The sequence below is a fragment of the Zootoca vivipara genome, chromosome 5 (genome assembly GCF_963506605.1).
Source record: "Zootoca vivipara chromosome 5, rZooViv1.1, whole genome shotgun sequence".
NCBI classification, from domain to species: Eukaryota; Metazoa; Chordata; class Lepidosauria; order Squamata; family Lacertidae; genus Zootoca; species Zootoca vivipara.
Window position 1 is genome coordinate 201,612 of NC_083280.1, and position 27,807 is coordinate 229,418.

Genomic DNA, 27,807 nt, shown 5'->3' on the forward strand with positions numbered 1-27,807 from the left:
TTCCTTGTCACTGTTGTTTAATGTTAATCAAGGCAGAGGATATTTGATCACAGACTCCCCCTCCCCCGTTACAGAAGTGCAGGCCCCCCCCTTTCCCCCCCACCTTCACAAACACTTTTCATCAGCCTCCAGTGACAGTTTTGTTCGCCTCTGAAGCATCACAAAAATATCTCCACGTGGCTTTTTTGTACAAAAGTGTGTTCCTAAAGTTGCAGGGCAGCAGACTCTGCCGTCCTGCCTTGCAGGGCTTGTTCCCTTTCCCAGAGGGCCCCCCCCCACGGCAGTCCTCGCTCAGTGGCCGGGAGGGGGGGGTGGCAGCGCATGGCTAGCCTGCGGCTCCTTGGTGTGCGCTACCGACAGTGAGAGCCACTTATTGCTGTGGTGCCCTGTGAGCGCAGTTGGCCCTGGGGAGCAAAGGGGGCAGGCATTCCCCCCCACTAGCATGCTGGAAAGAGTTTGAACTTCTAAAAAGTCCTTTTAAAAAATTCCCCGTCTAGCCCAAGAGACCCCTCCTTGCCCTTTAAGAGCATCTGGCTGCCCAAACTGAGGGGACGGGGGCTCCCCCAGAAGCTCCCCCCACCCTGCCTCTGTAGCCCATCAGGGGGACTCTACTGCAAAGTGCCCAGCTCAGGAGAGCATCGCTTGCTTGCTTGCTTGCAGGAGTGCATGGGAATGAGCCTGTCTAGTGGGGGGGGGGTGTTTGTGTTTCTGGTCCACAGAGTGTTCCCCCACCCCACCCCAAAGGAGTGTGCAAAAGGCAGGCAAGGCTGGAGGAGGCCAAATGGCTCCTTTGAGCCCCAGCTCCAGCCCAGAGGGAGGGGCTCTAGGGCTTCTGGGCGCTGGGTAGAAGGAGCCAGGGGCACAGGGTCCCGTCCCCCCACCTGGCCTGCCACTCAAGGGGGGGGAGCTCCCAAGGGAGGGCAGCTGTCAATGCAGCGGGGGCACTGACCAAAGCAGCTGAGATGAGCAGGGGGGAAACGGGACTATTGGAAATAAATAGCACTGGTCGGAGACACACCATGCAAGGAGGAAGGGAGCCTCAAACGCTTAAATTAACAACAGCTTAGCCCTAAAAATACAGTACTTTGACCTCAACTAGACAAGCGACTACGGGGAAATTTGTACAGGGTGACCCTTAACATTAGTTTCCCTTCCTGGAGGTGGACACGGTGGCAGTGGGGAGCGGGGGGCACAGGGGTCCCGTTCCCCCCCCCACCCGCTGCTGCTCAGTAGATGTAGAGTCGGTCCGAGATGGCGGCCGGCATGTGGGTCATGACCTGCATGCGCAGCCACCAATAGTAGTCCATGGGGTGGTAGCGGGTGTAGGGGGTGGAGGAGGTCAGGGCGTGGGCGATGCTGTCGATGACGGGCGACGTGTCCGAGGAGCCGCTGTTGCAGTACGACTCCATCTTGGCAATCTGCTCGTCAAAGTACTTGCGCCCGTAGTCGCGGCGCACGATCTCGGGCAGCTCGTCCCACATCTTGTCGGCGATGGCCTGGATGCGCTCAGGGCTGTAGAGGCTGGTGCCCGCGATGAAGTTGCCCGGCTCCACAATGCACACCTTGACGTCGTGCGGGCGCATCTCGTAGCGCAGGCAGTCGGAAAAGGCCTCCACCCCAAACTTGGTGATGCAGTAGGGGGAGCGCGCCGGGTTGGCCATGCGCCCCATCATGCTGCTGATGTTCACCACGCGGCCTGGCGGGAGAAACGCACATGAGGGGGACCCTGAAGGGGCTGAGGAGCAAGGGGGCAGGGGCTCCTCCTCTGGCCACAGGCCCCTTCCCCAGGTGCTTGTGGGGTGGAAGCCCCAGACTCACGGTGGCTGCTGGCCAAAGCCCAGCCCTCCTCCTCTCCCAAAGGCCCACCAACCCCAATGGCCTCCCTTCACTTAGCATAGCCGGGATCCTGAAACACCCTGCCTAGCAGCCAGCATGCCCAGTGGTTAGGGATGGTGGAGGCGGAGCCTGCAATAGGTCCACACCCCTGACCTACAGCTATGGGGAGCCCCCCTGTCTCACTCACCTTTGGCCCTGCGGATGAGAGGCAAGAAGGCCTTGGTGGTGCGGATTGTTCCCCACAGGTTCACCTCCGCCACCTCCTTGTAGGTGTCCATGCTGGTGAACTCCACCTCCCCAAAGGTAGAGATCCCGGCGTTGTTGACCAGGCCCCACAGCCCTGAGGGGAGAAGACCCATGGAGACGTCGGTCATCGCGCAACCTCCTGCCTGCGACTGCATTTGTGCCGCTCCGAGGGGGCGCAATAAACGGAGCTTCAAGCCAGGAGCACAGCCAAGTGTGGCTTCCTCCCGACTGCCTCACAAGCCCTTCACAAGCCCCACTGCTCCAGGTGAGCCCTCAGGCCATGCGGGAGCCACCCAGGAGGGGCCTGGCAGGGCTCTGAGGGTGTTTTCTGCCGGGCCCAGCCAATGCCCAGCTCTGTTGTGGTGCCTCCTGGTGCCTCAGACCTGCACGGCCCCACATGGTCCCCCCAGAGAAGGAGGCTGGGGAGATGGGGGCCCACGTGCATAGGCTGAGGCACCAAGGGCTGATGGACCCCCTTCCTTGGCTGCTCTCATGCCTCATACCCCCACCTACCTTTTTCTGGCATCTTCAGAGTGGAGGTCATGTAGTCCACGGCCCGGCTGACATCTTCGCTGTCACAGACATTGAGCTGGACGGTCCTCATCCGGTCACTCTTCATCGCGTCCAGCTCCTTGGAGCCGCCTCTTCCCTGCTCCTGAGGAGGGGGGTGGGGCATTCATCCGTTTGCTTACTGATTTCTTTTTACATCCTTTCAACATGCAACGACATCATACAGCTCAATGTCCTACCCTTAACCCAGAATCTGGGGTTTAGGCAATGTGTGCAGAACAACGGCCAAATAACACAAGGAAATCTTTTCCCTGGCTGTTTGCGTGGAAGGGAAGGAGACAAACCGCTTGGGTTAACCAAAAAGTTTTATACAGTGAGGGGAGTCTTCTCTCTTCATTTTTAGCCAGGTGCACAAGGAAACTGTGCCATTCCGTTGCAAAGGAGACTTTGTGCCAGTTTAATGGTTTTATTTCACACAAAAGTGCTTTTTGTCAGTTTCACTGCACCAATTTGGCAGAGGAGGTGGCATATTGTCTCTCCACCAGGGGGCAGGCAAGAGCTGCAGCCGGCTGCCTTGGGCCTCCCAGCCAGGGGGGGAAGGGCTGCCAGAACCAGCAGGTGGGGGCCAGACACTCATGAAAAGGCTTTGCCCCCCCCCCTCCGCCAACTATTTTGGGCCCTTGCAAATGGTAAGATGACGGCTGGGATTCTCCTGCAAGGGAAGAGCATCTCTGGCTGCAATTTGACAATGTGGCCAGCAGGGGGACCCCCACATGCCTCCAGAAACCCTCCCTCCAGGGCCAGGCAGGGGGTTTGGGGACCAGCTGCCCTTTAACTAACCTTCCCCCATGCTACCACCACCTGCTGCCCCACACTTTCTCCAGCCCACATCCAGAGGCTCCCTCTCTTTGGGTTCTCAGTCTCGGTCCTGTATACCCGAAGGAGCGTCTCCACCCCCATCATTCAGCCCGGAGGCCTTCTGGGCGGTTCCCTCATTGCGAGAAGTGAGGTTACAGGGAACCAGGCAGAGGGCCTTCTCGGTAGTGGCACCCGCCCTGTGGAACGCCCTCCCACCAGATTCAAAGGCAATAAGCAACTCTTTTACTTTTAGAAGACAACTGAAGTTTAGGGAAGTTTTTAATGTTTGATGCTGTACTGTTTTTAATATTCAGTTGGAAGCCGCTCAGAGTGGCTGGGGAAACCCAGCCAGATGGGCGGGGTATAAATAATAAATTATTATTATTATTATTATTATTATTATTATTATTATTATTATTATTATTATTATTTCAAGGGACAGAGACTCTTTGGACCCTCAGTTCTGGACCCATCAGGGCCCCGTTGGAGAGAGCAGCTGGCAGCTTGGAGGCATAGCTGGAGGGTGGGGTCTGCCCAGGAGGGGCTTGGCGGCTCCCCCCTCCCTCCCCCCCGGCTCTCTCACCCCCTACCTTGAGCAGGCAGCCGGCATAGATGATGAATCCTCGCTCATGCAGGTGTTTGGCCAAGGCGAAGCCGAAGCCAGAATCGCAGCCAGTGATGAGGACGGGCCTCTCGCCAATCTGGAGCACAAAAAAGGGGGCGTTGGAGACCCCCCAGGGAGGAGCAGGCCCACCTCCATCCACCTCTCATGGCACCATTCATAGCCACACATCTGCAGCCCCAAACTCTGTCTGGAGCTGAAAAGGGGGTCCCACAACCTCTGGGGGGCACCCAGAACCCTCCAGGTCATGACTCCTGCTGGCAAACCTTTGGGGTCTTTAGACACCCCCAGAAATGCCAGCAGCCCCATCAAGGAAACAGTGTTGGGTTTGCACAGGGGGCAAATCCCCAGATGAACCGGGAAGTCCAGGCTGGCTCCATGGAAGGTTTTTCTGGTGGTGAGAGCCATTTGAGAGTGGAACAGATTTCCACAAGAGGTGGTGGACTCTCCTTGCCTGGAGGTATTTCAGCAGAGGTTGGGTGGCCGCCTGTCTTGGATGCTTTAACCGAGATTCCTGCATTGCTGGGGGTGGACTAGATGACTCTTGGGGGTCCCTTCCAACTCTTCAATTCAATGATCTCAGGATGGACAGCTCAGGTTCCTCCAGGAAACATCCCAGAAAGATCAGTGTTGCTGCTGGCCACAAGGAGGTACCCCAGGAGGAAGCCCCTCACCCCACAAGAGCCCCCGCCCCCACCAGAAAAGGCCACTGAGCTGGCTCCCCAACCACACCCCCAGCGCCCGTCCTTCCCTGCTGCCTCCCCAGCGCCTGCCAGGGAGCAGGAGGAAGACCCTCTAGAAGCTGAGAGCAGCCCAGTATCCAAGCCTGAGCAGACCCATTTCTGCGCCCCTCCCTGAATGTGCCTCATCCCCTCTTGTGGCAGTGAATCCCACAGGCTCTCACCTCGTCCACTTCCGTGCCGTAGGAACGTCGGCCCTGCAGGCGTGATGCCGAGTAACAGATCTTAGGCAGGGGCCTGCATGGGAGAAGGCAGCAGGCCAGCGACTGGGTCAGCGGAAAGTCCCATCAGGGCAAATTGATCTCCAACATCATGCCCCTCCCTCTCTTTCTCAAGAGGCTCCAGCACCTCCTGGCTGTGACCCCCCCCCAACCCCCAGGCTCATCTCCCTGCAGAGAGCTGTCCAGCTGGGGAGCCTGACCACCTGCCAGGGACACCTGAGTTTTGACTGCTGCCTTGCAGGGGGTGGGACTAGATGGCCCTATAATGCCAGGATTCTATGATTCCCGAAAAAGGCCTGTCCTCTTGAACAGCGTTTCTCAACCGCTGTTCCGCGGCACACTAGTGTGCCGCGAGACGCTGGCTGGTGTGCCGTGACGTGCGGCGACGAGAAGGGCGATTTGCATTGTCACGTGCCTGGCGGCCGCCAATAAACAGCACTTACCCGCTGGAAAGCAAGATTTCTCCTCCTCTTTCCCAAATCTCAGTGCAAACGAGCCTGGCGGCCGCCAATACTCAACTCTAACCCGCCGGAAAGCAATATTTGGCAAGTGTTTCTTACAGTCATAATTATAATATAGGGTGGCACAGAGTTAAATTTTTTAACTTTTTTAATGGTGGTGTGCCTTGTGATTTTTTTCACGGAACAAGTGTGCCGTGGCCCAAAAAAGGTTGAGAAACACTGCTCTTGAATAACCCCCAGGCACTGTGGAGAGATCTGACCCTCTTGAATTCACCCTTCAACAACCTCCCTTGCCTCATTGGGGGCAAGTTTCCTCTTTCAGAGCCAGGGGGGGGGGGGCTGCTGGACTTTCTGGGCCCTTGTCCACTTCATGCATCCTGGACTTGATGGTGCTGTGCCCACTTCTCCCGAGGGGGCCAAGCCCCTTTCATTTTGTCCCAGAAGGGGGGCACTGCTTCAGACTAAGTCCCAGGCTGCCTCCCAGGAAATGGAGAACTTCCAGCTCTTTCTTTTTTGGGGGGGGGGCACACAAGAGCCCACTCTGTGCAAAGTCACCCAGCGCTGCAGCCCCTCCTCACGTGGGTTTGCTGCTCCCAGGAGACGTCATGGCAAGAGGCGGTTATTTTCATCGGATGACACCACCCTCCCTCCCTCCCTCCCACCCCCCCGGCAGGCCAGGTTCAAGGACTTTTTGCTGCACCCCAGACCCCTCCCCTCCCTTGCCTCTCTGCAGTGCTTTGCACAAACGGAGGGGGGTCCCCACAGAAGCTCTCTTGCTCTCTCCGGACCACTCTCAGGGGAAGCTCCTCTGCTGGACCTGGGAGGGACCATCTTTCGAATCCCCACCTGGCCCTGGTGCTTGCTGGGGGTGGCCTTGAGCCAGTAGCTGCCCCTCACAGCCTAGCCTACCTTGCAGGGTTGTTGTGGGGGGGATTAAACAAGGAGGGGGAGAACTATCTGTGCCCCCTTGAGCTCCTGGGAGGAAAGGGTGGCATATAAACAAACAAACAAGCCACCAGTTTCGAGTCAGCTGGGAAAGGCTCCTCCATGCCAGCCGGAGGAAAGAGAGAGCTGGTCTGGGCAGGCGGAAGCAGGGCCCTCCTGCCCCCTCCATTTCTCTCCCCACCTGCAATCCCCCATCTCTCTTCCTCTTCCTCCCTGACTCCAACTGCTGCTCCTGCCAAGTCCAGGCCTGGCCTGCCAGGCCCCTTGCCCCTTCTGGCTGCTGTTCAGGACGAGGCAGGATCCGCTCTCATAGCTATTCCCAGCAGGGTAATCTCATTACGATTACAGTTCAGGCCCGCCTGTGTGTGTGTGTGTGCGTGTTAATTCAGAGAGCGAAGCTCCTGCAAGGAGCCAGGGGCCCACAAGGCTGGGTGGCTGCAGAGGCCTTCGTGCCCTCTGGGCAAGGAAGATCCACACCCCCCACCAGCGTCTCCAGACCCCAGAGAGCGCTTGTTCTAAGGGGCAGCCCAAAATGCAGGACACCCCCATCTCCCCCCCCAATCTCTCTGGGCTGGAAGCTCCCCCACTGAGGGACTGTGGCCGAGGGTCACTCTTTGCCTCCAAGTCATCTTGCTGATCCTTCCCAAAGGTCAGCCCAGCGGCTGGAGGGAGGGGAGGGGGCCAGGCGGCAGCCGTGGGGGCTGCGTGTCAGGGGGACTTTGGAAAGAGGACAGCCCTTCTGGACTCTTCGGAAACTTGTTTGCAAAACCTGGGGCAGTCCAAGGAGGACACACAGAGGCTCCCAGAGGAGCCCATTCTGCTCTGCCAGAAAGGGGGTGCTAGGCGCTACCAGAGGTGCCAAATGGAGAGAATCAATCCTGGCGCTTCCTTCCCCATCCCCAAGCCTGCAAAAAACGGGGTTTGCTAGTCAGGGAAGAAGCCGGTCCTGCCTGCTGGCTGGAAGGAGGCCCCTAAAATGTCCTGTGCCTTTGAGTCCCTTAAAGATGGACACCACACTGACCCACTTCCCCTTGGTAGGGGTCTCCCCCCCCCCACTCAGCAGGGAACCCAGCCCCTTGCCAACTCTGCTGGGTTCTTTTGCCACACCAAGCTGATGGCCACAGCCTGCAGCAATGCCTTGCCTACCCTAGAAAAACCTGAGCCCACCTGGCCTTCCAGGGGGGTCCCCTAGTCTAGCAGCCCCTGGCCAGCCAGATGCCCCTGGGAAGCTCCATGGAAGGAGGATGGAAGAGGAGGAGGCCCCTAGCAGGGCTTCGGCTCCTGAATGGGGCGGTCAGGAGCGTCTTGCTCCATGGGAAATGGATCCAGAGTCCTGGCTAATCGGAGGCAGCTTCTGAGCTCTGCCCAAGGATCACGCCCTGATCAGGACGTCTCCGGCAGCCTTTCAAGGGCAAGGCGATGTTTCATGGATGGGGCCACAGAGGGCTCAGCGACAGCAGCAGGGGAGGCCAGGGGGCAGCTTCTGACCCCTAAGGGCAGTTTCCCATTTCCTAATTGCTGAACCCTTAGGGTGGCAAAGCTGCAATGCCTGGAGGGAATTTGGGAACTGGAGGGGGCAGGAAACGTTCCCCTGATCAGGCAACCCTGGCCAGAGATGGAGAGGAAGCCCCTCTACCTGCTACTGAAGGGGCAGTTGCCCAGGGACTCCCTCTGCAGACCCTTCTCCTTCCCGTCCACAAGGCCACTTACCGAAGGCTTGCGGAGACATCCTTCAGGTGGGAGGTCTTGGTGGCCAGCTGGGCAAGGGGCCGGGAGATGCGTGTGGCCGCAAGGATGGTTGCCATGGGTGTCTTCACAGCCGGAGTCTCCCTCTGGGCTCTGCAAGAGAGGGCAGGAAGCACCTCACCTTTGTTTGCTCCAAACCTTTATGGCCCCACTGGCTTCTTAGCCATAAAACAGGGTCCAAAAGGAGGGAGCCTCCCCCCCATCAAGATAACAGCAGGCTCCTCACGCAACGTCCAGCCCTTTTGCCTAAAAACACAGAAGGCAACCTGTGTGTGCAACATGCTTTTGGGTGCCATCACAAACCCAGGGCACCTGTTACAGGTAGGTAGCCGTGTTGGTCTGCCGTAGTTGGAACAAAATAAAATAAAAATTCCTTCCAGTAGCACTTTAAAGACCAACTAATTTTGTTATTGGTATGAGCTGAAGTCTGCATGCACACTTCTAAGCTCATACCAATGACAAACTTAGTTGGTCTCTAAGGTGCTTCTGGAAAGAATTTTTTTATTTTGCCAGGGCAGCTGGTTGGCCCCTGTGAGAACAGGGTGCTGGACTCAGCTGGCACTTGGTCTCATCCTGATATGGGGCTCTTCTTGGGTCCAGGACCGGGTCTCTCTTTGCGGAAGACAACATGGCAGTTGGGGCAAGCAACTGCCTCTGGGGGGGGGTCCCCTCTCATAGCCGCAGCCCCTCCTACGGGTACCATCCCTGTTCAGGATCTCTGTTGTCCATCTGGGGTCCCTGGTGGTCTGGTCTCTGTGCAAGAGCCCCCTGCTGTAGTAGCACCTCAAAAGCATCGCACCCCAAGGCATGTCCAAGGGAGGGGTGATGGGGCCTGGGAGGCAGCAGGGCAAAGAGGGGCTCCTCCTCCTGGGAAATGCTGCTCTTGGGGCTGTATAACTGCAGATTGTTTTGTGGCAGGACTCATAAAGCCAAGCAGGAGGAGGAAGGGATGGAGCTCAGCTCTCAGGGGAGGGGAAGGTGGCCCAAGGGCCTCCTCAAAGGAGAAGAGGGCTAGCAATGGCTGTTAGCCAGGGTGGAGTTGGAGGCAGCCGTGCTGCTGAGTGCCAGTGGCTGGATCCTGCTTGTGGGTTTCCCTTGGAGGCACCTGTTCAGCCACCATGAGAAGAGGATGCTAGACAAGACGGGTCCTGACCTTGAACCACAGAACTCATATAGGACTTGGGCAACCATCCCTCTCAGGGTGGAGAGGAGTGCAAAGTGTGTGGGCACAGCTTTGCATGGCAGCCTTGGAAAGGGCAGCCCCCAGCTGCTTCCCCCTGTGTGACCCTCTCCATGTCCCACCTCAGCTACCCCCCCCCCCACCTTTGCCACAGGTCCACCCACAGGTCAGCCAAGACCAGGCACCCCCAAACTTTGGCCCTCCAGTTGTTTTGGACTACAATTCCCATCATCCCTGACCACTGGTCCTCTTAGCTAGGGATCATGGGAGTTGTAGGCCAAAGCATCTGGAGGGACGCAGTTTGGGGATGCCTGGCCAAGACCCCTGAAGACGGGGGGAGGGAAGGGGAAGGGGGAGAAGCAGAGGTGTGGCCACCCCCCAGCCGCTGGGGTGGGCAATGGATGCCTCCTGACCACATCCGTCCCTCAGCAATGCCACCTGCTCTGCCCTCTGCCATTTACCTGCGTGGGGCTCCATGCTCAGGGAGAGCACAGCAGTTGCTGCCCCAGAGCCGGGAGGGCAGCAGGAGCCCTTTAGGAGAGGAGCATCAGAAAGAGCACGAGGGAGAGGAGCAGAAAAATCATTCCTGGTCTCTGGAGAACCCTGAGGTCAGTTACAGGAGTGAGCGGCTGGGTGTGGGGAGGGGGGCAGAAAGGAGAGCGGATGCTGGCAGGCCGTGGGGGGAGAAGGGCACAGACAGGTCAGGCCCCACAGGATTCTCCACTCACCGAGAACTCAGAGGGACAAAGCACTTCATGCAAATAGGGAGCATGTATGCAAATGTGCTTGTGTCGCATCACAAGAACACCAGGCCAGGGGGAGGGGCCACTCCAAGGGGCTTCACTGACCCACTTGAGGCTGCCATGGGGCTCAGCTGATCCGGTAGCAGCAGCCTAACCCCTTGAGAAGCTGCTGCCTCTTGCCATCTCTTGTGGCAGTGAATCCTGCAGGCCAACGTGGAGAAGGGCTGCCCTTTGCAGAATGCAGCTCTTCCTGGTTGGAGTCCAGCAAGGTCTTCCCCCGGGGTCAAGGGCAGGTGGGTGCGATGTGAAGCTCAACTCCCTCCCCCAAGACCCCCCCTGCCAAGCACCGCTTGGGGGATGCCCTCAACCCTGCACTGGAGGGCCGGACTAGATGAGCCTTGGGTTTCCTCCCATTCATTCTGTGCCCGCCTCCTGTCACAGCTGCCTGGGAAGGGGAGCGCCCCCCCCTGGGCCCAAGGCCTCTTACCTGCGGAGGGGGGGCAATGGGCCTGCTTGCCCCCCAACCAGGGGGACCGGAGGGGGGGCGGCGTGTCGAGGCCCCTTCCCCACGGAGCCCGGGCGGCAGGGATGGCGGCCTGGGCAGCGGGGGGAACCGGGCGCTTTCCGGCCCAGGCCCCTCCGGCAGAAAGCGGGCGCGTGGTGCGGTGCTGCGCCCGCCGGGCCTCCTGGTTCCGAAGGCGCGGGAAGCGGCGGGGCCTGGAGCCGGAGGGCCTCCCCGGGACGCACCTGCCGGGACGCGGCGGGCGCTGAGAGGCTGAGCCGGGAGGCTCGTCGGGGGATGGAGGCCCGGCGCCGCCCCCGCCCCGCCCGCCCGGCCGGCTCCCTCGAAAAGGCGGGCAGGCCGGAGGGCAGCGGCGAGGGAGCGCTTCCTCCATCGCCACGGCCTTCTTGCCGGGCCTGGATGGGGCGCCTCACCTGCGCGCTCTGGCTCGCTGGCTGGCTCGCTCTCTCCCTCCCGGGCTGCTGCTGAGCTGCCGGCGCGTCCTTCCCGCCAGTGGCCCGGCCCCCTGCGCCTCCCGCCCGGCCGAGGAAGTGAGATCACGCGCCTCTCTCCGCTCCGCCCGCCTGCCTGCCTGGCGCGACCCACCAGAAGAGATGCCGCCGCCGCCGCCGCTCGCCCCCGCCGCCGCGCTCTCGCCCGCCCGCCTCGCGCTCGGGCCGCCAGCCGCGCTCCTCCTCCTCCTCCTCCTCCTGCTCTGGGCGTCGGGCGTCGCGGCTGTGGGCTTGCTGGGCGTCGCGCTGCTGCCTCTGCTGGGCCGCCGGCTGCCCCGTTGGGGCGGCGCCCTCGCCGTGAGTAGCGCTCGGGGGGGGGGCGGGGGCGGAACGGCGAGAAGGGCGCGCGGAAAGGAAAGGGGAGCCGAGGGGGCTTCGGATGGGAGCGCCCCGGCCTTGCAGGGGGAAGCCGAGCGGGGACCGAGCGCCTTGCTCAGGAGCAGTCTACCCTGGAGCCAAGGGACCAGAGGAGGGAGCAGCGGCCCTCGCTGCCGGCCTCCCTTCGCGCTCTCCGGGGCATCCCTGGCCAACGATGAGGGTCCCACGGGTGCCAAAGCAGCCCCCAGTCCCAGGTCCAAACTCAAAGGCGGCCCGCTCTGGCCAGGGGCACCACAGGAATCTGGCTGGCCCAAATGGGCTCCGACGGGCTGCCCTTTGCACCCGCCTGGAGGAGGAGGAGGAGGAGGAGGAGCGCAGCTAGAACCAGGGCAAGGGGGAGAGCACCCCCCCCAAAAAAAACATACTTTATGGCTTCCTGGGCAGGAAGCCACGGCCTCAGTCCAGAGAGCCAGGCCTTGCTTGGCTTCCTTGCCCTGGGCAGGATCCCGCCCCCCCGCCGGGGCAGGGCTCCCCCAGAGGGCTAAAGAGCCTAGAGCAGGCATCCCCAAGCTTCGGCCCTCCAGATGTTTTGGACTACAATTCCCATCATCCCTGACCACTGGTCCTGTTAGCTAGGGATCATGGGAGTTGTAGGCCAAAACATCTGGAGGGCCGCAGTTTGGGGATGCCTGGCCTAGAGGAAACCCCTCGCCTTCCTCCTCCCTTTCCCTTTGGCTCTGGAGTTTGTGTTCAAGTCGGAGCTCTTCCCTCCAACAAGTGTCTCCATCCCAGCAGCCTGGAAGGAGCCCATGGGGAGCATCCTGGGCCTCTTCTTGCCATGACAGGGGCTTAAGAAAGGGGGTCTGGAGGTGCAAGAGGAGGGAAGGGCCTCTCTTCCTCGGCCTGAGGAGGGCGGCCTTGCAGACAGACAGACAGACAGACAGACAGAGTCGGTGGTGCTGGCTGGGGGGACTATGGTCTGGCCAGCCGGCCCTCCTGCTTGTTCCTCAGGGCCGCCCCCCTCTCTCTTTCTCACACACACAACCCTGTGAGGTAGGACAGGCTTGCCTCAGCTGTCCAGTTCCCTTCGGTGGAGAGTTGAGATGTGGAGTTGTGCCTCAGAAGAGGCTGCTGGATCAGGCCCAAGGGAGCCCATCTACTCCAGCCTCCTGTTCTCACAGTGGCCAACCAGATGCCCTTTATGGGATGTCCAAAAGCAGGATGGGAGCACAAGAGCAAGGATTCAGGAGCTGGGAAGGGAAGGGGAGAGTCTAGCCAACATGCCTGGTAGCCCTCAGTAGCCCTCTCCTCCTCCTCCTCCTCCAGTCCATGGATTTGCCCAATCCTCTTTTAAAGCTACCCAAGTTGGTGGCTGTCACTGTCTCCTGTGGGAGGGAGTTCCACAGTTTAACTGTGTTCTGCATTCCTTTTCTATGCCCTGAATCCTTTGACATTCATTGGGTGTCTGGGAGTTCCAGTGTTAAGAAAGGGAGAGAGAAACTTTTCTCTACCCACTTTCTCCATGCCAGGCTTAACTACTTTACAAACTTCCACTCACCTCTTACCTTTTCTCTAAGCTAAAAAGCCCCAAATGGTGCAATCCACACAGCCAGTTACTTAAAGCTGCCTTTCATCATGTCAGATTCCAGGGCAATTTACAGCTTAAAACACATCCAATAGCAAGAAACTTTACAGCAGACTAAATCTTGCAAACTGAAACAATGAAAGCCATTCAGTTGCGTGGGGGGGGGCGTTGTTGGGGTTTTGTAATATTTCCTGTTTCTTGTTTGCTGCCTTGAGAATCATTTCTTGAAAGGCAAGGTGTAAATCTTCAGAGTAACAGTTGTGGAGCCACCTCCAAGGAAGCCCCGCTGCCTTGTGGGCTAGGAAGAAAGCCCCCACCCCCGGCACCCCCTTTGCAGCGGGTCAGCAAGGCGCCCTGGGTGCCCCAGAGAGTGTGGGGTGGCGTAGAGCCCGGAGGTCCAGCCGAAGCCCCTAGGAAAGAGCCCAGCTCTGGAGCCCCTTCCTCTCTGGCAGGGGGCTGCTGCACTGGCTTGAAGGGAAAATCAAGGAAACGGATTTTTAATTCTGTTTTGTGATTGATACCATAAAGCACATTTGTCAAACCAATTAAAAACATTTCAATCCCATTTGCTTTCTTGCTTAACCAATGAAAACAATTATTGCCAATCTTGGGCTGGGGGGGGGGGTTACTTCTTCCTCTCAATTCAAATCCTTTGATTATGACAACATAACTGCACATTTTTAATTTCTTTATTTTTTTAATAAATGAATTTTTTCCAGTGCGTTTCTTAATACCAAATACCAAATTTTCTATCACATTTACTCTGCAATCCATCACAGGAGGCTGGCTGTTCCAGAGTAGTCTGCTGGCAATGGGAACAAATGAAGGTTCACAACGGGGTCATGATCATTGTGGTTAAATTCTGAAAAACCACATTTTGCAATTGTAGTTAATTAGCTACCTGAAGCGAGCCGGGAAGGCAGAAGAAAGGGGAGGCGTTTTGGGGGGACACAGAAGACCATGGCTAACATCTCAGTGTGTGAGGAGTCTTGCACTGCTGTGAGACCCAACCCCAAAACTGGGGTGCCTGTGCAGAAGTGCCAAGTCACTTTGGGCAGCCCTAACCAGTCTCCCAGTTCACAATGAATGAGAGGAGATGGGCTGTGTGTTTGTGTGTGTGTCTCCAGATTTGCAGGAGTGCTCAGCAGGCTGCTCTGGCCTGCCAGTGGTAGAAAGAGGCCAGCTCAGCAATGTCAGGAATGGAATCCAGACCACCTTCCTGCAAAGCAGATACTCTCCAACTGAGTCATAGCCCCCCCCCCAACAAATGGTCTTGCTTACTGTCAGAGACAAAGTCACTCATTGCTGCCCCCCGCTCCTTTTGGCTTCTGTGCAAAAGTCACATTGGTAACATGAAGATTTGGAGTTCCTGTGCAGCACAAGGGACTCTATTTGGCTGCAAGTAAACATGGCTCATTGCTGTTAGGAAAGAGCCAGGTTACAAAACATGAAACTTTATTTAAACCAATAACTTTGCAGGATTTTGTTTTTTCCCCTTCGTGACTTAAGTTGCACTGATCTAAATCTGGACATCCTGAGAGGAGCAAACAAGACAGGAGGGGGAGATAAAGGTGTCACCCGCCTCCTCCGTGGGAGCCAGGCTAGAGCCAGGCAATGCAGGGACACCCCCCACCCACCCACCCCCCGCAGAGGGGCTCCTGTCCGCCCTTGGCAGAGGGCAAACCCCTCCTGTGCCTGAGAGGGGAATGGGGGGCTCAGAGTCTGACCCAGAGACAGGCCAAGGTCACCTCTGAAAAATAGTCCCAGCTGGAATAGATAACCAGGAGGTGGCCGGCCGGAGGGGGTGAGGCTGGTTGGGGGGGGGGCAAAAGGCACCAGGAGGGGGCAAGGAGGAAGGGAAGGACAGGCCAGCATGACTTAGCTCAGCCCCCACCCCATCACCCTAGGACAGAGGTGTCCAAACTTTTTTCCAAAGAGGACCAGATTTGATGAAGTGAAGGGCCTTAAGGGCCAACCAAAGTTTTTGAGCTTTTTTTAGGATTGAAGTTGTTGAGGTTTTTTGGGAAGGGAGCCTGTCCCAGAGAGCGGAGCACCTTCTGCCCCCCTGGCTGCAGAGAGTGGGGTGCCCTTTGGCCACAGCCACAGTGCTTGTCCACGGAGCACCCCCAGAGGTCATGTGAGCTGGCCGTGGTCCTTTGGCAGGGGTCTGCAGGGAGATGCACACCGGTGGGGGCAGACTCTGCTGCCCCGGGGCTGGTGGTGGCTCTGAGGGGCCTTGTCTGGAGCAAGGACTGGCTCAGGACTGGCCACACTGACCGGCAGCAGCAGATCTCTGGGGTCTCAGCCAGGGGGTCACCTCCGCCTGGAGTCCCTGCCAGTGGGGAGGGGAGCTGGGACACCTGCATGCAAGGCACACGGTGTGCCCCACGGAGCTACGGCCCTTTCTGGACACTGTAAGTCATAGGGCCGTAGAGTTGGAAGGCTTCTATGGCCCTCAGGGTCCCTCGCAACTCTACCGTTCTACAATTCTAGACACGTTAAAAACATTGTGAAAATGCTCTTTTTAGAATTGTTTTGAAAAATCCATTGAGTTTGCTATTGCTCACGGTCGCCATCTAGTGTCACAATTATATATTGCACTTTACAACACATTCAAAACATTTTATTTGCCACTGTGTAGCTGAGTCCTGTGGGCCAGCAGGGCCTCCTTTGCTGTGGCTTCATTTTGGATCCAGGCCGCTGGAGTTTCTTTTCCTTCTGGCTGATCTGCTGGACCGGAGCTGGCCTTGGGCACCTTTGCCTCACCTCTGGACAACAGCATTTGCTTAGCCGTATGCGCTGTGACACCGAGGGCTTCTGGGAGGGGTAGGGTTGCCATATTTCAAAAAGTGAAAATCCAAACACAAAAGTTATTGAGCTTTTTTAGTGGGGTAAAGTTGTTGAGCAGCCCTAGGAGTTGAGTAATTTGTGCTTAAAATGTGGGTCCAAACACTCCTAGGTCCCAGTGTTCTGCCTTAACTGGCCTGGAGATTTCCCAGTTTCTTGCAGTCCCAAAGGCAGCGGCTGCAGAATCACCTTCAGGTCTGGCTCCGTCCATTGGTCACTCTGTCCCCCCCCCCCAGTTAAGCTGGGCTATTGGCATTTGTTGATGTGGGGAGGAAGGAATGAAGGCTGACTAGGACTGTAAACACCACAGGTCTTCTTGTTCCTTTGTGGGCTTCAAAATAGCTCCTGTCCTTGCTGCCTTTGGCCTGTTTCCAGAGCTGAGTTCTCTCCTTGGTCTGGGTGAGAGGACTTTCCAGGCCGGGTCACTCTTTCCCTCGCCCAGGGTGACGCAGGGGAGATGCCGCCGCACATGCCAGGGCAGCAGCAGAGTCACCCGCACTTGGCAAGCGGGCTCTCCTTCGCTTCGCACTTCCCGTTCGCTTGTCCTTGAGAGCAGTCGGGTCAGGTGAGAGCCTGCCTGCCCGTTGCTCAGCAGCTTCCCAGGGTGGGGCCCAGCCCTGCAAAACCGGCTCTCGATCTTGCTTGGCAGCTGAGGCCTGATCCTTATCGGCCGCCACAACTTGTTGCGGCTGAAGCCTCCTCCAGACGGCTTATTGCACCAGGAGCCCAGGAAGGTGTGGCAGGAGAACAGGCAGGAAGGAGCTCCTCCCCTGACTGTGACAGGGCCACCAGCCTGACCCTCCTGGTACAGGAAGGAGGAGGGGGCCCTGCTGCCCACCGGGTGCCTCTGCAGCAAAGTGGCTGGGGCCACAGGCCCCTGGTGCCCGCAAGGGAGCAGCTCTTAACCCTTGCTGTGCCACCGGGTGTCCTTCTTTGCAGGGGCAGGGGGCCACCACGCTTCTGAGTCAACTGCTGCTTCCTACGCGTTGGGCAGAGGTGCAACACTTCTGAGCTTGCTAGGAGAGAGCAACATGTGTGGCAAGCCACAAAATGGGGTGGGATCAGGGAGAGAGTGACATCGGGGTGAAGATAAGCGAGGCAAACTGCTCTCCTGGGGGGCTTGGCAGGGCATGCTTCCTCAGCTGGGAGAGGCAGGCAGGAATATCCCTGCTTCTTTAAGGCCATCCATGCAGGAGAGGGAGGGGGGTGGTCCTCTGCCTTTGTTGAGCCTCTTAGGATCTGGATGGCTGAGAGGTGTGGGAGCAGGAGAGCTGGATCTGGACCCTCCAGTTGGGAGGATGGTTGGGTGAATATGTCTCTCAGGGTGGGTCATTGGGGGAGAGAGGCCGACATTTGACACACACACACACACACACACACACACACACACACACCGCTTGGCCCTTGGCTGCCTTCCCAAAACTGGCAAAGCAAGGCGGGAGGGCTTTGCTAAGAAGACGTGAGACTCAGGCAGGTCCTAGCGCCTTCACATCTCCTTCCCAAAGCTGGGCAAGTCCTAACTAGGGAAGCAGGGGGGCAGGAGCCAACAAAAAGGCCTTGATTTAGATCTTGATCTTCTCTGATCTAGAACGTAGAGCTAATCTCTCCCTTGTGGCCGTGCCTTGCCTCCTGCTCCTGGCTCTCTGCAGCCTCTGAGTGCCCCCCCTTCCTGTCTCCCCCCTGCAGGCCAATGGGAAGGCCGTGCTCATCACCGGCTGTGACAAAGGCTTCGGCCAGGCCTTGGCCAGGCGGCTCCACGCCGAGGGCTTCACCGTCTTTGCCGCCTGCCTGCTCAAGGTGAGGGGGGGCTGCTGCTGCCCACCCAGCTGGACGAGAGACGGGCTCAGGCTTTGGCCATCCTGCCTGCCTTGGATACTGGTGGCCCCACAAGCCAAGAGACAGAGTACAGTTGGCCAAGGAAAGAGGGCTGACTAGCATGGGGGGGGGGTAATGCAGGGGGGGTGAGTGCCTCCTTCCATAAGGAGAGAAGCAGCTGCTGTGCCCATCCTGCAGAACAACCTTTCCCAACCAGGTGCCCTCCAGGGGGTGCTGAACTACGGCCCCCACCCTTTTCCTCCTCCCTGACCATCGGCTCCACTGGGAGTTGGAGCCCCACAACCTCTGGAGAGCATCACTTGGGAAAGAGGAGACCAGGGAGGTTGAAACCAGGGGCTGCTCATATTTTGTGCCCCAAGGGCACAAGGGCTTCACCCAGGGGTGCCATCCCAGCTGTGGGGGGGATGCCATTGCTGTAAGCCAGTGAGTCTTTATTGGCATAAACTCAGGAGATAAGCCATTTCTGGCTTACAACACCATGAGTGGGTGGGGTGCCAGCCCCCCTCCCCCCTCCCTGCCCATTGTGTTCCCTTTTTGCTGTGGCCACCAATTTTGCAGGGGCAGATTGACTTGGGGGCGGGGCGGTTGGGTGCAGATTAGGCCCCTGGCTGTGCCCAAGGACAGAGCCCCTGAGGCGGGGGGGAGGCTGTGTGGGCAGGTCCTTCTGGGGGAATTTTGGAGGTCAGGGCCTGCCATTGCCCCTTCCCCACCTCCTGTCCCCCAGATGGGCCTTGTCTGCTGGGTGAGGGGGAGCTCCCTTGGCTGGGGGGGTGGAGTGAGATCTCTGTGCCTGAGAAACTGCCATTCTTCTTCTTCTTCTTCTTCTTCTTCTTCTTCTTCTTCTTCTTCTTCTTCTTCTTCTTCTTCTTCTTCTTCTTCTTCTTCTTCTTCTCCTCCTCCTCCTCCTCCTCCTCCTCCTCCTCCTCCTCCTCCTCCTCCTCCTCCTCCTCCTGCCAGAGAGGGCCTTTGGGTGGCCTCCTCTCCACCTTCTTCCCCACCCGCAGCCGCCTTCCTGCCCAGGGACACCCAAAGGTTATGCAGGCGTCTCCTTTGTGGTTCAGGCCGGCAGGCCAAGGTGACCTCCCTCCCTCCCTCCCTCCCTGCCTGCCTTCCTTCCTTCCTGGGAGACCTGGCAGGGCCAGTGAGTCCCCCCCTGGGAGGCGGCCAAGCCTGAAAGTTTCCATCCCTAGAGAGGTTGTGCCTGGCCCTGTTGCCGTGGAGACGGTGACAGCTCACTTTCACTTTCCCGCACTGCAGGAGCAGCAGGTGCAGGTTCGGCATCACAGCTCCAAGCCACGTGCCCTCAGCCACCTCGCCCGGGTCCCTTGTAAACATCCGGGGCAGCGGGGGACATCCGTCCCCATGGGACGGCTCCCCTTGAGCCCCTGAACCCGTTTGCAAAGCGAGGACCTTCCTCAGCCAGATTTTGTGTCTCCTGTTCCCAGAGGACGGTGACATTCCTGGCCACCCCCATCCCAACTGCCAGGCTCACTGCCTCATAATGGCCTCTGGGGATCCTCTGCTCTCCTTGCAAAGGGTTCGTGTCTTCCCTGTGGTTGCAAATGAAGTTGGGCAACCACTAATCCTATAATATGCTCTTGTTCCCAAAGGCTTTCCCTGAAATGCCCATCAGCCTCTGGATTTGCACAATTACAGGATTTCAGCTGAGTCTGCAACCCTGTTCATCTGGGGATACACCCTTGGGCTGTGGGGCAGTTGAGGAATGTGGAAATCCCTCCTGATGCAGCCGGCCCACATCTTCCGTGGGTTGAGAGGAGAGCCAGACAGGGCATCTCCTCTGGGTTGCCTGAGCCTTTGGAGCAGAGAAGGGGGGAGCAGGCTGCTGAACTGGGGGGGGGGGAGTTCCAGTCGCCTGGCCTGCCTGGTGGAGGGGAGTGGGAACACCCACCAAGGACCCCCACCCACCAGGTGGATGGATGTCTAGGAGGCAATATCATAATAACAATAATTTATTACTTATACCCTGCCCATCTGGCTGGGTTTCCCCAGCCACTCTGGGCGGCTTCCAACAGGAGATTAACAATTAAATTAAAAATTAATAAAAATTAAAAAATACATGAAAACATCAGTCATTAAAAAAAACTTCCCTAAACAGGGCTGCCTTCAGATATCTTGTAAATGTCATATAGTTGTTTATTTCTTTGACATCTGATGGGAGGGCGTTCCACAGGGCGGGCGCCACTACCGAGAAGGCCCTCTGCCTGGTTCCCTGTAGCTTTGCTTCTCACAGCGAGGGAACCGCCAGAAGGCCCTCAGCGCTGGACCTCAGGGTCTGAGTTGAATGATGCGGGTGGAGACGCTCCTTCAGGTCCACTGGGCTGAGGCCGTTTAGCGCTGTAAAGGTCAGCACCAACACAGGGGCGTAGCCAGGATGAAAATTAGGGGGGCAAGGGGCGGGACCAAGGGGCAGGGGAGGGGCCACAGCGGGGCAAGGAAAACTCCCTTCTCCCTTGCCAGCTTACCCTCCACCCGCCCCGGCGATCGCGGAGGGGGAGGAGGGGATCGAAGCAGCAAGATTTTGTGCTGCTCCGACCCCCTCCTCGAACGGCAGGGGCGAGGGGGCGCCAGGATCAGCCCGAAATCGGGCTGCTCCGACTCCCTCCTCCCCCTCCGCGATCAGCAGGGGTGATGGGGCGCCAGGATCAGCCCGAAATCGGGCTGCTCCGATCCCCTCCTCCCCCTCCGCGATCGCCGGGGCGGGCGGAGGGAAAGCCCCAGAGCCGCGCAAAGCATTTAGCTGGCTTTCCCTCTGCCCGCCCCACAGCCAGCCAGGGAGAAGGGGGATGGCACTGGGTGGGCAGCGGGGCAGGCTGGCCAGCGGCCCTGCTTCTAGGGGGGGCAGTTGCCCCCTCCTGCCCCCCTGCCTATGCCCATGCACCAACACTTTGAATTGTGCTTGAAAACGTACTTGCTGGCAGCAGGGGATTCCCCCCCCTTTATTCCTTATATTGTTTCATGCCCAATCTCCAGGCGGTGCCGGATTCCAGGGGCTCCGGGCACTTATTCAGGGCTTGTTTCCTTTTTGAACGAAGCACAGCAGAAACTGTGGTGTGGGGAATATGGTTTATTTACAGTATACATCCTGTACTGTATATACAACTGGGCCTATGAAGGAGGTGCTCAAAGCATTAACAGAACCTCTTTTCCAGATTTACAGAAGCCGTCCCAGTTTCTGATTTGATCCTGGGAAGTCCCGCTTTTCCTTAGGACATCCCTATTTTAATTGGAGAAATGTTGGAGGGGATGGAGTTATGTGACCCCCGAGCCAAGGAGATAAGTACAGTAACTATACCACCTTTAGAAGACACCTGAAGGCAGTTTCCCCCCCCCCTGTATAGGGATGTTGCTCCCTTAAAATTCAGCAGGCACTCACACCTGTTCCGTTTTTCTGTATGTCTGTTTCAGCTGCGATATCATAAAAGCCAATTTTTGTAAGGTCGTGAATTTAAGCTGCACTTAAATCTGGGAAAAAGTGAGGTTTATAATCCGGCCAATCTGGTATTATGTTGTTCTATATGCTGGAAGCTGCCCAGAGTGTGAGTAGGGTATACATAATAAAATTACTATTATGATGGTAATAATAATAATAATAATAATAATACAGTAATAATAATAATAATAATAATAATAATAATAATAATAATAATAATTTATTCATACCCCGTCCATCTGGCTGTGTTTCCCCAGCCACTCTGGGCGGCTTCCAACAGAAAAATGAAATAAAATAATATATTAAATATTAAATGCATCAGGACACCCCTCTTTTCATCAGAGAAATGTTGGATGGTATTCATTATTACACTCAGGGACGTCTTAAGCGCCTCTGGCGCTGTGGAGCGATGGATCCCTCCGGCGCCCCCCCCCCCATTTCCCAGCGCGGTGGGCGGAAGGGCGGGCAGGCACAGCGCGGTTGGCGTGGGTACAGCTGCGCGTCGAACCGGCGGACCGGCCGGCCAGCGGGCGGGCGCAGCTCGCAGTGCCCTCCTGCCGGGCCAGCGCCGTGGTGTCCTGCGCCACCAGTGGTCTACCTAGAGCCGGCCCTGATTACACCAAGAGGATCTAGTTTCTCCCCTAGACCCAGCCTTGGATTCAAACAGACATCAACCTTTGCTCTGTCTCTCTGTCTTCTCCCAGTTTTCTTGCTTTGCATCTGGCCAGCATTACTGCAACTCTCAACTCTGGCTTTTCCTCCTTCTAACTACCTGCAAGGCCACCCGTTTGCCATCTCACACAGAGCCCCTTTCCTTTGTTCTCTTACTGGCCCATCACCCATGCGATCTCCTCCTTGGGAAGCTAGCTTGTCTTGTCTTTTAACACTTGCTGGATCCAGGGCTTGCTTCCCCAAACTCATCACACTATCCTGGTTTTCCATTCCCAGATACATGAAGCAGGTTTTAAAACACGGTTGCAAATACTGCCCTCTTTCCTGCAGACAAGGAAGCAGCAGCTGGGGGTCAGGGGGCTAAGGGCCAGCCCCCAGCAGCCCCCAGCCTGATCCAGGAGGTCCTGGGAGTGGATTGGAGTGGGGGGGGGCAAAGGGTTTATTTCCTGTGTCTGTTGAGCAGGACCAAGGAGGAGACGGTGCCCGGGAGTTGGAGCGCCTGGGACCCTCAGAACGAATGCACGTCTTGCAGATGAATGTCTGCAGTGAGGAGGAGGTGGCCAGGGCTCTTGAACTCGTGACCGGGAGCCTGAAGGGGCCTGAGCAAGGTAAGGGCCCTCTGGCCAGGGGCCACGTGGGGGCTGGGGTGTCCCTCCTTGGGGCAGCTGCATGGCCAGAGGGACCTGCTTTGTGTCTGTGGGGTGGGTGGCAGAAGCTCCCCCAGTGCACAGCCAGAGACACAGGGGAGGCTGATCCTGGCTGATCCTGAGCAGGCAGTGGGGGGGGGGGTTGCGGTCAGGGGGCCTCAGAGGGAGGTAGCTCCGTTCCTAGAAAAGAGGCAGCGAATGGAGCTGGGATCACGAGATAAGCACATCAGAAGAGCCTGGCTTCTGGATCAGGCCAGTGGCCCACCTAGTCCAGCCTCTTCTTCTCACCCTGGCCAACCAGATGCCCCCACGGGAAGAAGCCCCCAGCAGGACCCGAGGGCAAGAGCAGCTCTCCCCTCCTCCGCTTCCATCGCTCCCTGAACTGAGCCCCCCTGGCTGGGAGCCACCCAAAGACCTCTCCTCCTCCATGAATTTGCACAGTCCTTTTTGAAAGCCTCGTAGGTTGGTGGCCCTCGCTGCCTCCTGTGGGAGGGAGTTCCGCAGTTTAACCATGTGCTGCATGAAGAAGTCTTTCCTTTTCTCTGTCCTGAATCTTCCAACATTCAGCTTCATTGGGTGCCCAGGACTGGAGTTCTAGAGTTAGGAGACAGGGAGGAAAACTTATCTCTGTCCCTTTGTACGCTTTCTCCTGCCCGCCCGGCACAATTGTGTAAACTTCTACCATGGAGCCTCTTAATCCAATCTGAAAAGCCCCTCTCCCCCAGTGCCCGACCAGGGCTCTTCCTTGTGCCACATAGCTGCTTTTGTTCTGGCATCTTCCCTTTTGGGGGGGGAGTCCTTGTGAGCAGGAGCAGGAAGGTGGCCTGGGGTGGGAGAGCCGGCTGCCCCCAGAGCCCCCAGGCGTAATTCCCGCACTGGACTGGCAGTTGTGGGTGAGAGCCAGGGAAAAACAGCATCTTAGCTGCACAGCAGGCACGGGGGGGGGGGGCTGCCTGCCTGGGGGCCTGATCCAGGACGAGGTGCACCCCCCCCCCCCGGCAGCACCAGAAGCAGCACCACCCTCTGGCCCAGCCTTTCTGTCTGCTGCTGAGCCCCACATTCCTTGGGGCGGGATGAGGCCAAGGAGGATTGCAAAGACCAAAAGAGGGCAAAGGCAAGGCAGGGAGGACTGTGCAAATGACCCAAGGGAGTCAGCAGGAGGAGCAGAGCAGGGATCAGGGCCAGAAGGGAGGAGGAGGAGGCTGGGCTGAGCAGGGAGGGGTCTGTCTCCATGGGTGGGAGGAGTAAAACAGGAGAGGGTTGGCACATATGGGGGGTGAAGCCAGGCAAGCAAGAGGCTTTGTGGGCTCTGGGCAAGGAGCCCCAAAGATGCCCGCCGCTGAGCCAGCCTCAAAGTACCCCTTCTCTGTGCAAGAGGCAGACTGATTCTGGAGGTGCCTCTGGTGTCCTCCTTCAGAGGGTCCCCCCTGGGAGGGGGCAGGGAGAGAGGGGGGCCAGGTGTCTCTGGGGGCAGAACCACCAGGACACATCTCCTCCTTTGCCTGACAGGTCTGTGGGGCTTGGTGAACAACGCCGGAGTCGCCTCCTTTGGGGATGTGGAATTCACCAGCATGGAGAAGTTCCAGAAGGTGGCCGAGGTCAACCTGTGGGGGGCCATTCGAGTCACCAAGGCTTTTCTGCCCCTGATCCGCAGGGCCCAAGGTATGGCAATGGTCCGCCTCCTGAGGGACAGCCCCAGTGCGCTGGGTCCCTTGGTGCAGAATTGGGCCAGCAGTGGCCTGGGAGGGCCTGTCACAAGCCCTGCCAAGAGCAGCTGAGGAGCCCCTGCAGGAGGTGGGGCAGCTGGGACAGGATCCTACGGCAGCAGGATACCTCCCTCCGGATCATGCAGCAGGTGGGTCAGCTCTGGAGCTCAGGCCCAAGTGGGCAGCCTCAGCCAAGGTGGATTTGCTCAGCCCATGGGACAGTGGGACTCGCCAGAGCATTCCCCACGGCTGACCTCCAAAGCTGGTTTGCAGTGAAACGGAAAATAATTCCGGTGAGGCGTGCTTCTGAGCACGCACAGAGTTCCTTTCCCTCCTCTCTCAGGGGGTGGTGCTGGGAAGCTCCCCAACGAGTCGAAGGCCGCCCCTAGAAGGGCTCCCTCCTGGCCCAGCGCCTGCCTCTCTGCTCCTTCTCTCCAGGCCGCGTGGTCAACGTGAGCAGCATGCTCGGCCGCATGTCAAGGCCCCTGCGCTCGTCCTACTGCGTCTCCAAGGCCGGCCTGGAGGCCTTCACCAGCTGCCTCCGCCAGGAGATGTACCCCTGGGGGGTGGCGGTGGTGGCGGTGGAGCCCAGCAACTTCATCGCGGCCACCGGCATCCTGACCCGGGACGGAGTGGAGGCCGAGGCCGAGGAGATGTGGAGCGGGGCCAGCGCAGCCGTCCGCCTGGATTACGGAGAGGCCTACTTTGCGGAGCAGGTCCGCCGGATGGAGGGCTTTGTGCGCAGCGGCCTGAGGGATGTCTCCCTTGTGCTGGACGACATCACCGAGGCGCTGACCGCGCGGCACCCCTATGCCCGCTACAACCCCATGGAGGCCCGCTGGTGGGTCCGGCTGCAGGCCTTTACCCACTTGCCCACGGCTCTGGCCGACTGGCTTTACGTCCGCTAGCCCCTTGCTGCCCCTTGGCCTGGTGCCCAGTTTGGAAACAAACAATTCCTGTCTTGCAGGGGGTTGGACTAGATGACTCTGGGGGTCCCTTTCAACTGTACAATGCTGTGGTTCTAAGATCCTAAGCCCACATCTTGGCAGCCAGCTTGAAAGTCATCCTAGCCCAGAACTAGCCACATGCCATGCCCAAGTGCCTTCTGAGGCTGGGGAGGGGAGGGTGTCTCTACGGCAGGCAGCCCCTGGCAAAGAAAGTAACCCCATCAGCCTTTAGGTTCTTGTGGAGCAAAGCTGCTGGGTGGGTTTTTGAGGGGGGGGGTTGGTGTGAATTCCACTTCTGGCACCTTCTGAATGTGCCCACAGCAGGCAATGAGGTTGCCAGCAGATCCTGCTTTGGGTAGGGGAGCCATCCAGATTCTGGGAGTGTGAATGGGCCACTGGCTACTTGCAAGGATGCCAGCTGGCACCCCTCCCTCCCTGCCAAGGAAGCAAATGGCTGCCCCTGCTCTGGAGGCCTCACAAAGAGCTACCATACGTACTGCTTCTTCACCTGCTGTTGCCTGGGCAGGATCTGTCTCTCACAGGGGGAGGCTCTGAGGTGGGGGGCTGTGGGATGTCGCTCAAGGAATTCCAGCACCCACAGAAAGACGGGGAGGGGATCTCCAGTGCAGAGCGCCCCATGCCAGCTGCAGCAGAAACTCCCAGGAAGGGCTGCATCAGGGCCAGGGGCTGCACGGGGACCCTCAAGCCCCCCCACCTGCCCCTAGGAGTCATTCCTAGCCAGGCAGCTCCAGGCAGCTGGACCCTTTGACCTGTCAAGCCCCCTCTGGTTCTCCCCTGAGCAAGAGGAAAGGTCTTGGCCCATTGGGCTGCCTGCCTGCCTGCCTGCCAGAGGAACATGGGCCTCCCCTGCAACAGTGGATGGAGAACACGCCGATTATGGGATGGCAGGAGGCCCTCCTCCCTTCCGTGATCTCCCCTTAGCCCCTGCTCTAAGCCAGCCAGGGGGCTGCGCTGGGATTAGGCTGAATGTCCCGAGAGCCAAAAAAGATCGTTTAAAGATCTCTCCTAATCCAAGCAAATGTGGTCAAGGTGTCTCTGGGCATACACAGTCTGTTAGGCACACGGACTGAGCATTTCTGCATCAGAAGCGGCCACAGTGACCTCCTGGCTCTTCCCTTTGCAAAGGAGCACCTGCCATGCCATGTCCCTCACGCCAGCTGGAGCCCTTGGCAGGCTGCCCCCTAAACAGAGCAAGGGCAGGGCAGGGCAGGGCCCGGGAGCCGCTCACCCACTGGGCCTCGGGCCAGCCCAGGCATGCGCCAGCTGCTCCCGGGCTGTGCGTGTGATGCTGGGAACAAGCGCATGTAATTGGACTCGGCAGTCGCAGGAGGACTGGGCATAGTTTCCCACTGCAGATTCGCTCTCCAAAGACTCCTTGTGCCAACTTACAGAATTGCAGAGTTGAAGGGTACCCCAGGGGTCATCTAGTCCAACCCCCGCAATCCAGGAATTGTAGCTCGCACAGCAGCAGCCCTTTACTTTTCTGTGAGGGGAGCCACGCTTACCTGAGCACCGTGGGCATGCATGGGATGGGGGGTCCTGTGTGTAGCCCCACCCCCACCCCCCATGGCCTTTTGTCTGCACTATGAAATTACTGGAACACAATGGGCACCTGATCAACTGCACACTGAGAAAGAAATAAAGTGAGCCATTTCAGCCCACCTGTGTCTCCCTGTCCCTCTGTGGGTCTGATCCTGCTGCCCTCTGGCAGAATCCACCCTTGTCAGAGGAGGAAAGCCTTATCCAAGAGGAAGGTGCGACGGGGGATTTCCGGGTTTTGACACACAATGCTGGTTCTCCTCTGGTCAAGAGTAGATGAGCTGAGCAGCCCACTCTAGTGGGGGGACCAGCCCCCCCAGCCAGCTGACAGCTCCTCTTTGCTGCAAGGGGAGTCATGTCCTGGATGGAGAGGGTCTGCCATCTTTCCTGGCAAGGCTCCTGTGTGGCACAAGCAGAACGTTCAGCAGGTGCCAGTCCTGATCTGCTAGATGGTGGTAGTGATGCTTTTATCTCATAGAGCATAAAATCAGCTCCATCAGCTGCCCTTCGCAGAACAGCAGCACCCAGGCGGCTTCACAGGGGAATTGGGGCTGAAGGCAGAGGGGAGGGCTTCATGGATGGGGAGGGCACAACAGACAGAGAGAGCGGGCACAGGAGTGCCTACCTGGGGGCAAGTGAGGGGGCTCAGCAGAATGAGGCCTGGCAATTCCATCGTGGCTCAGGAGCGGCAGAGGAACAAACAGGAAGCCCAAGCCAGGCTGGCCTTTGGCTTCCATTGCAGGAAAGCCTTTGCTTCTTCTCCAGTAGGCATCCCCAAACTCGGCCCTCCAGATGTTTGGGGACTAAAATCCCCATCATAGAATCATAAAGTTGGAAGAGACTACAAGGGCCATCCAGTCCAACCCCCTGCCAAGCAGGAAACACCATCAAAGCATACTTGGCATATGGCTGTCAAGCCTCTGCTTATAGACCTCCAAAGGAGGAGACTCCACCACACTCCTTGGCAGCAAATTCCACTGCCGAACAGCTCTTACTGTCAGGAAGTTCTTCCTAATGTTGAGGTGGAATCTTCTTTCTTGAAGTTTGAATCCATTGCTCCGTGTCCGCTTCTCTGGAGCAGCAGAAAACAACCTTTCACCCTCCTCTATATGACAT

The 27,807-nt window shown here is 58.2% G+C and overlaps 2 protein-coding genes across 5 annotated transcripts; one reads left to right on the forward strand and one right to left on the reverse strand.

Moving 5' to 3' along the window:
• Positions 1-11,239, reverse strand: BDH1 (3-hydroxybutyrate dehydrogenase 1). 4 transcript variants are annotated; one of them, XM_035133456.2, is made up of 7 exons: positions 11,217-11,239; positions 8,150-8,278; positions 4,977-5,049; positions 4,041-4,151; positions 2,596-2,737; positions 2,024-2,176; positions 1-1,696 (listed from the first exon to the last, which is right to left on the reverse strand). In XM_035133456.2, exons 2-7 carry the CDS (start codon positions 8,242-8,244, stop codon positions 1,227-1,229), a joined length of 1,044 nt encoding a protein of 347 aa, XP_034989347.1. In that variant the 5' UTR covers positions 8,245-8,278; positions 11,217-11,239; the 3' UTR covers positions 1-1,226. The 4 variants fall into 4 exon arrangements, with proteins under 4 accessions (XP_034989347.1, XP_034989345.1, XP_034989346.1 ...); XM_035133454.2 differs by lacking the exon at positions 11,217-11,239 and adding an exon at positions 11,045-11,171; XM_035133455.2 differs by lacking the exon at positions 11,217-11,239 and adding an exon at positions 10,596-10,703.
• LOC118093984 (D-beta-hydroxybutyrate dehydrogenase, mitochondrial-like) lies at positions 11,180-27,592 on the forward strand. The gene is made up of 5 exons (XM_035133866.2): positions 11,180-11,419; positions 17,559-17,669; positions 22,295-22,439; positions 23,988-24,140; positions 24,623-27,592. Exons 1-5 carry the CDS (start codon positions 11,225-11,227, stop codon positions 25,090-25,092), a joined length of 1,074 nt encoding a protein of 357 aa, XP_034989757.1. The 5' UTR covers positions 11,180-11,224; the 3' UTR covers positions 25,093-27,592.
• The last annotated feature ends 215 nt before the right edge of the window (positions 27,593-27,807 follow it).

What these genes read in the sequence shown, in the direction of transcription:
- BDH1 (XM_035133456.2), bottom strand. Translation starts at nt 8,244, where the DNA reads ATGGCAACCATCCTTGCGGCCACACGCATCTCCCGGCCCCTTGCCCAG. An exon ending in ACGGCACGGAAGTGGACGAG is followed by an intron (nt 4,152 to 4,976) that starts GTGAGAGCCTGT and finishes TTTGTGCTCCAG; the next exon opens with ATTGGCGAGAGGCCCGTCCT. An exon ending in ATGCCGGCTGCCTGCTCAAG is followed by an intron (nt 2,738 to 4,040) that starts GTAGGGGGTGAG and finishes CCCCCTCCTCAG; the next exon opens with GAGCAGGGAAGAGGCGGCTC.
- LOC118093984 (XM_035133866.2), top strand. Translation starts at nt 11,225, where the DNA reads ATGCCGCCGCCGCCGCCGCTCGCCCCCGCCGCCGCGCTCTCGCCCGCC. An exon ending in CCTGAAGGGGCCTGAGCAAG is followed by an intron (nt 22,440 to 23,987) that starts GTAAGGGCCCTC and finishes TTTGCCTGACAG; the next exon opens with GTCTGTGGGGCTTGGTGAAC. An exon ending in CCTGATCCGCAGGGCCCAAG is followed by an intron (nt 24,141 to 24,622) that starts GTATGGCAATGG and finishes CCTTCTCTCCAG; the next exon opens with GCCGCGTGGTCAACGTGAGC.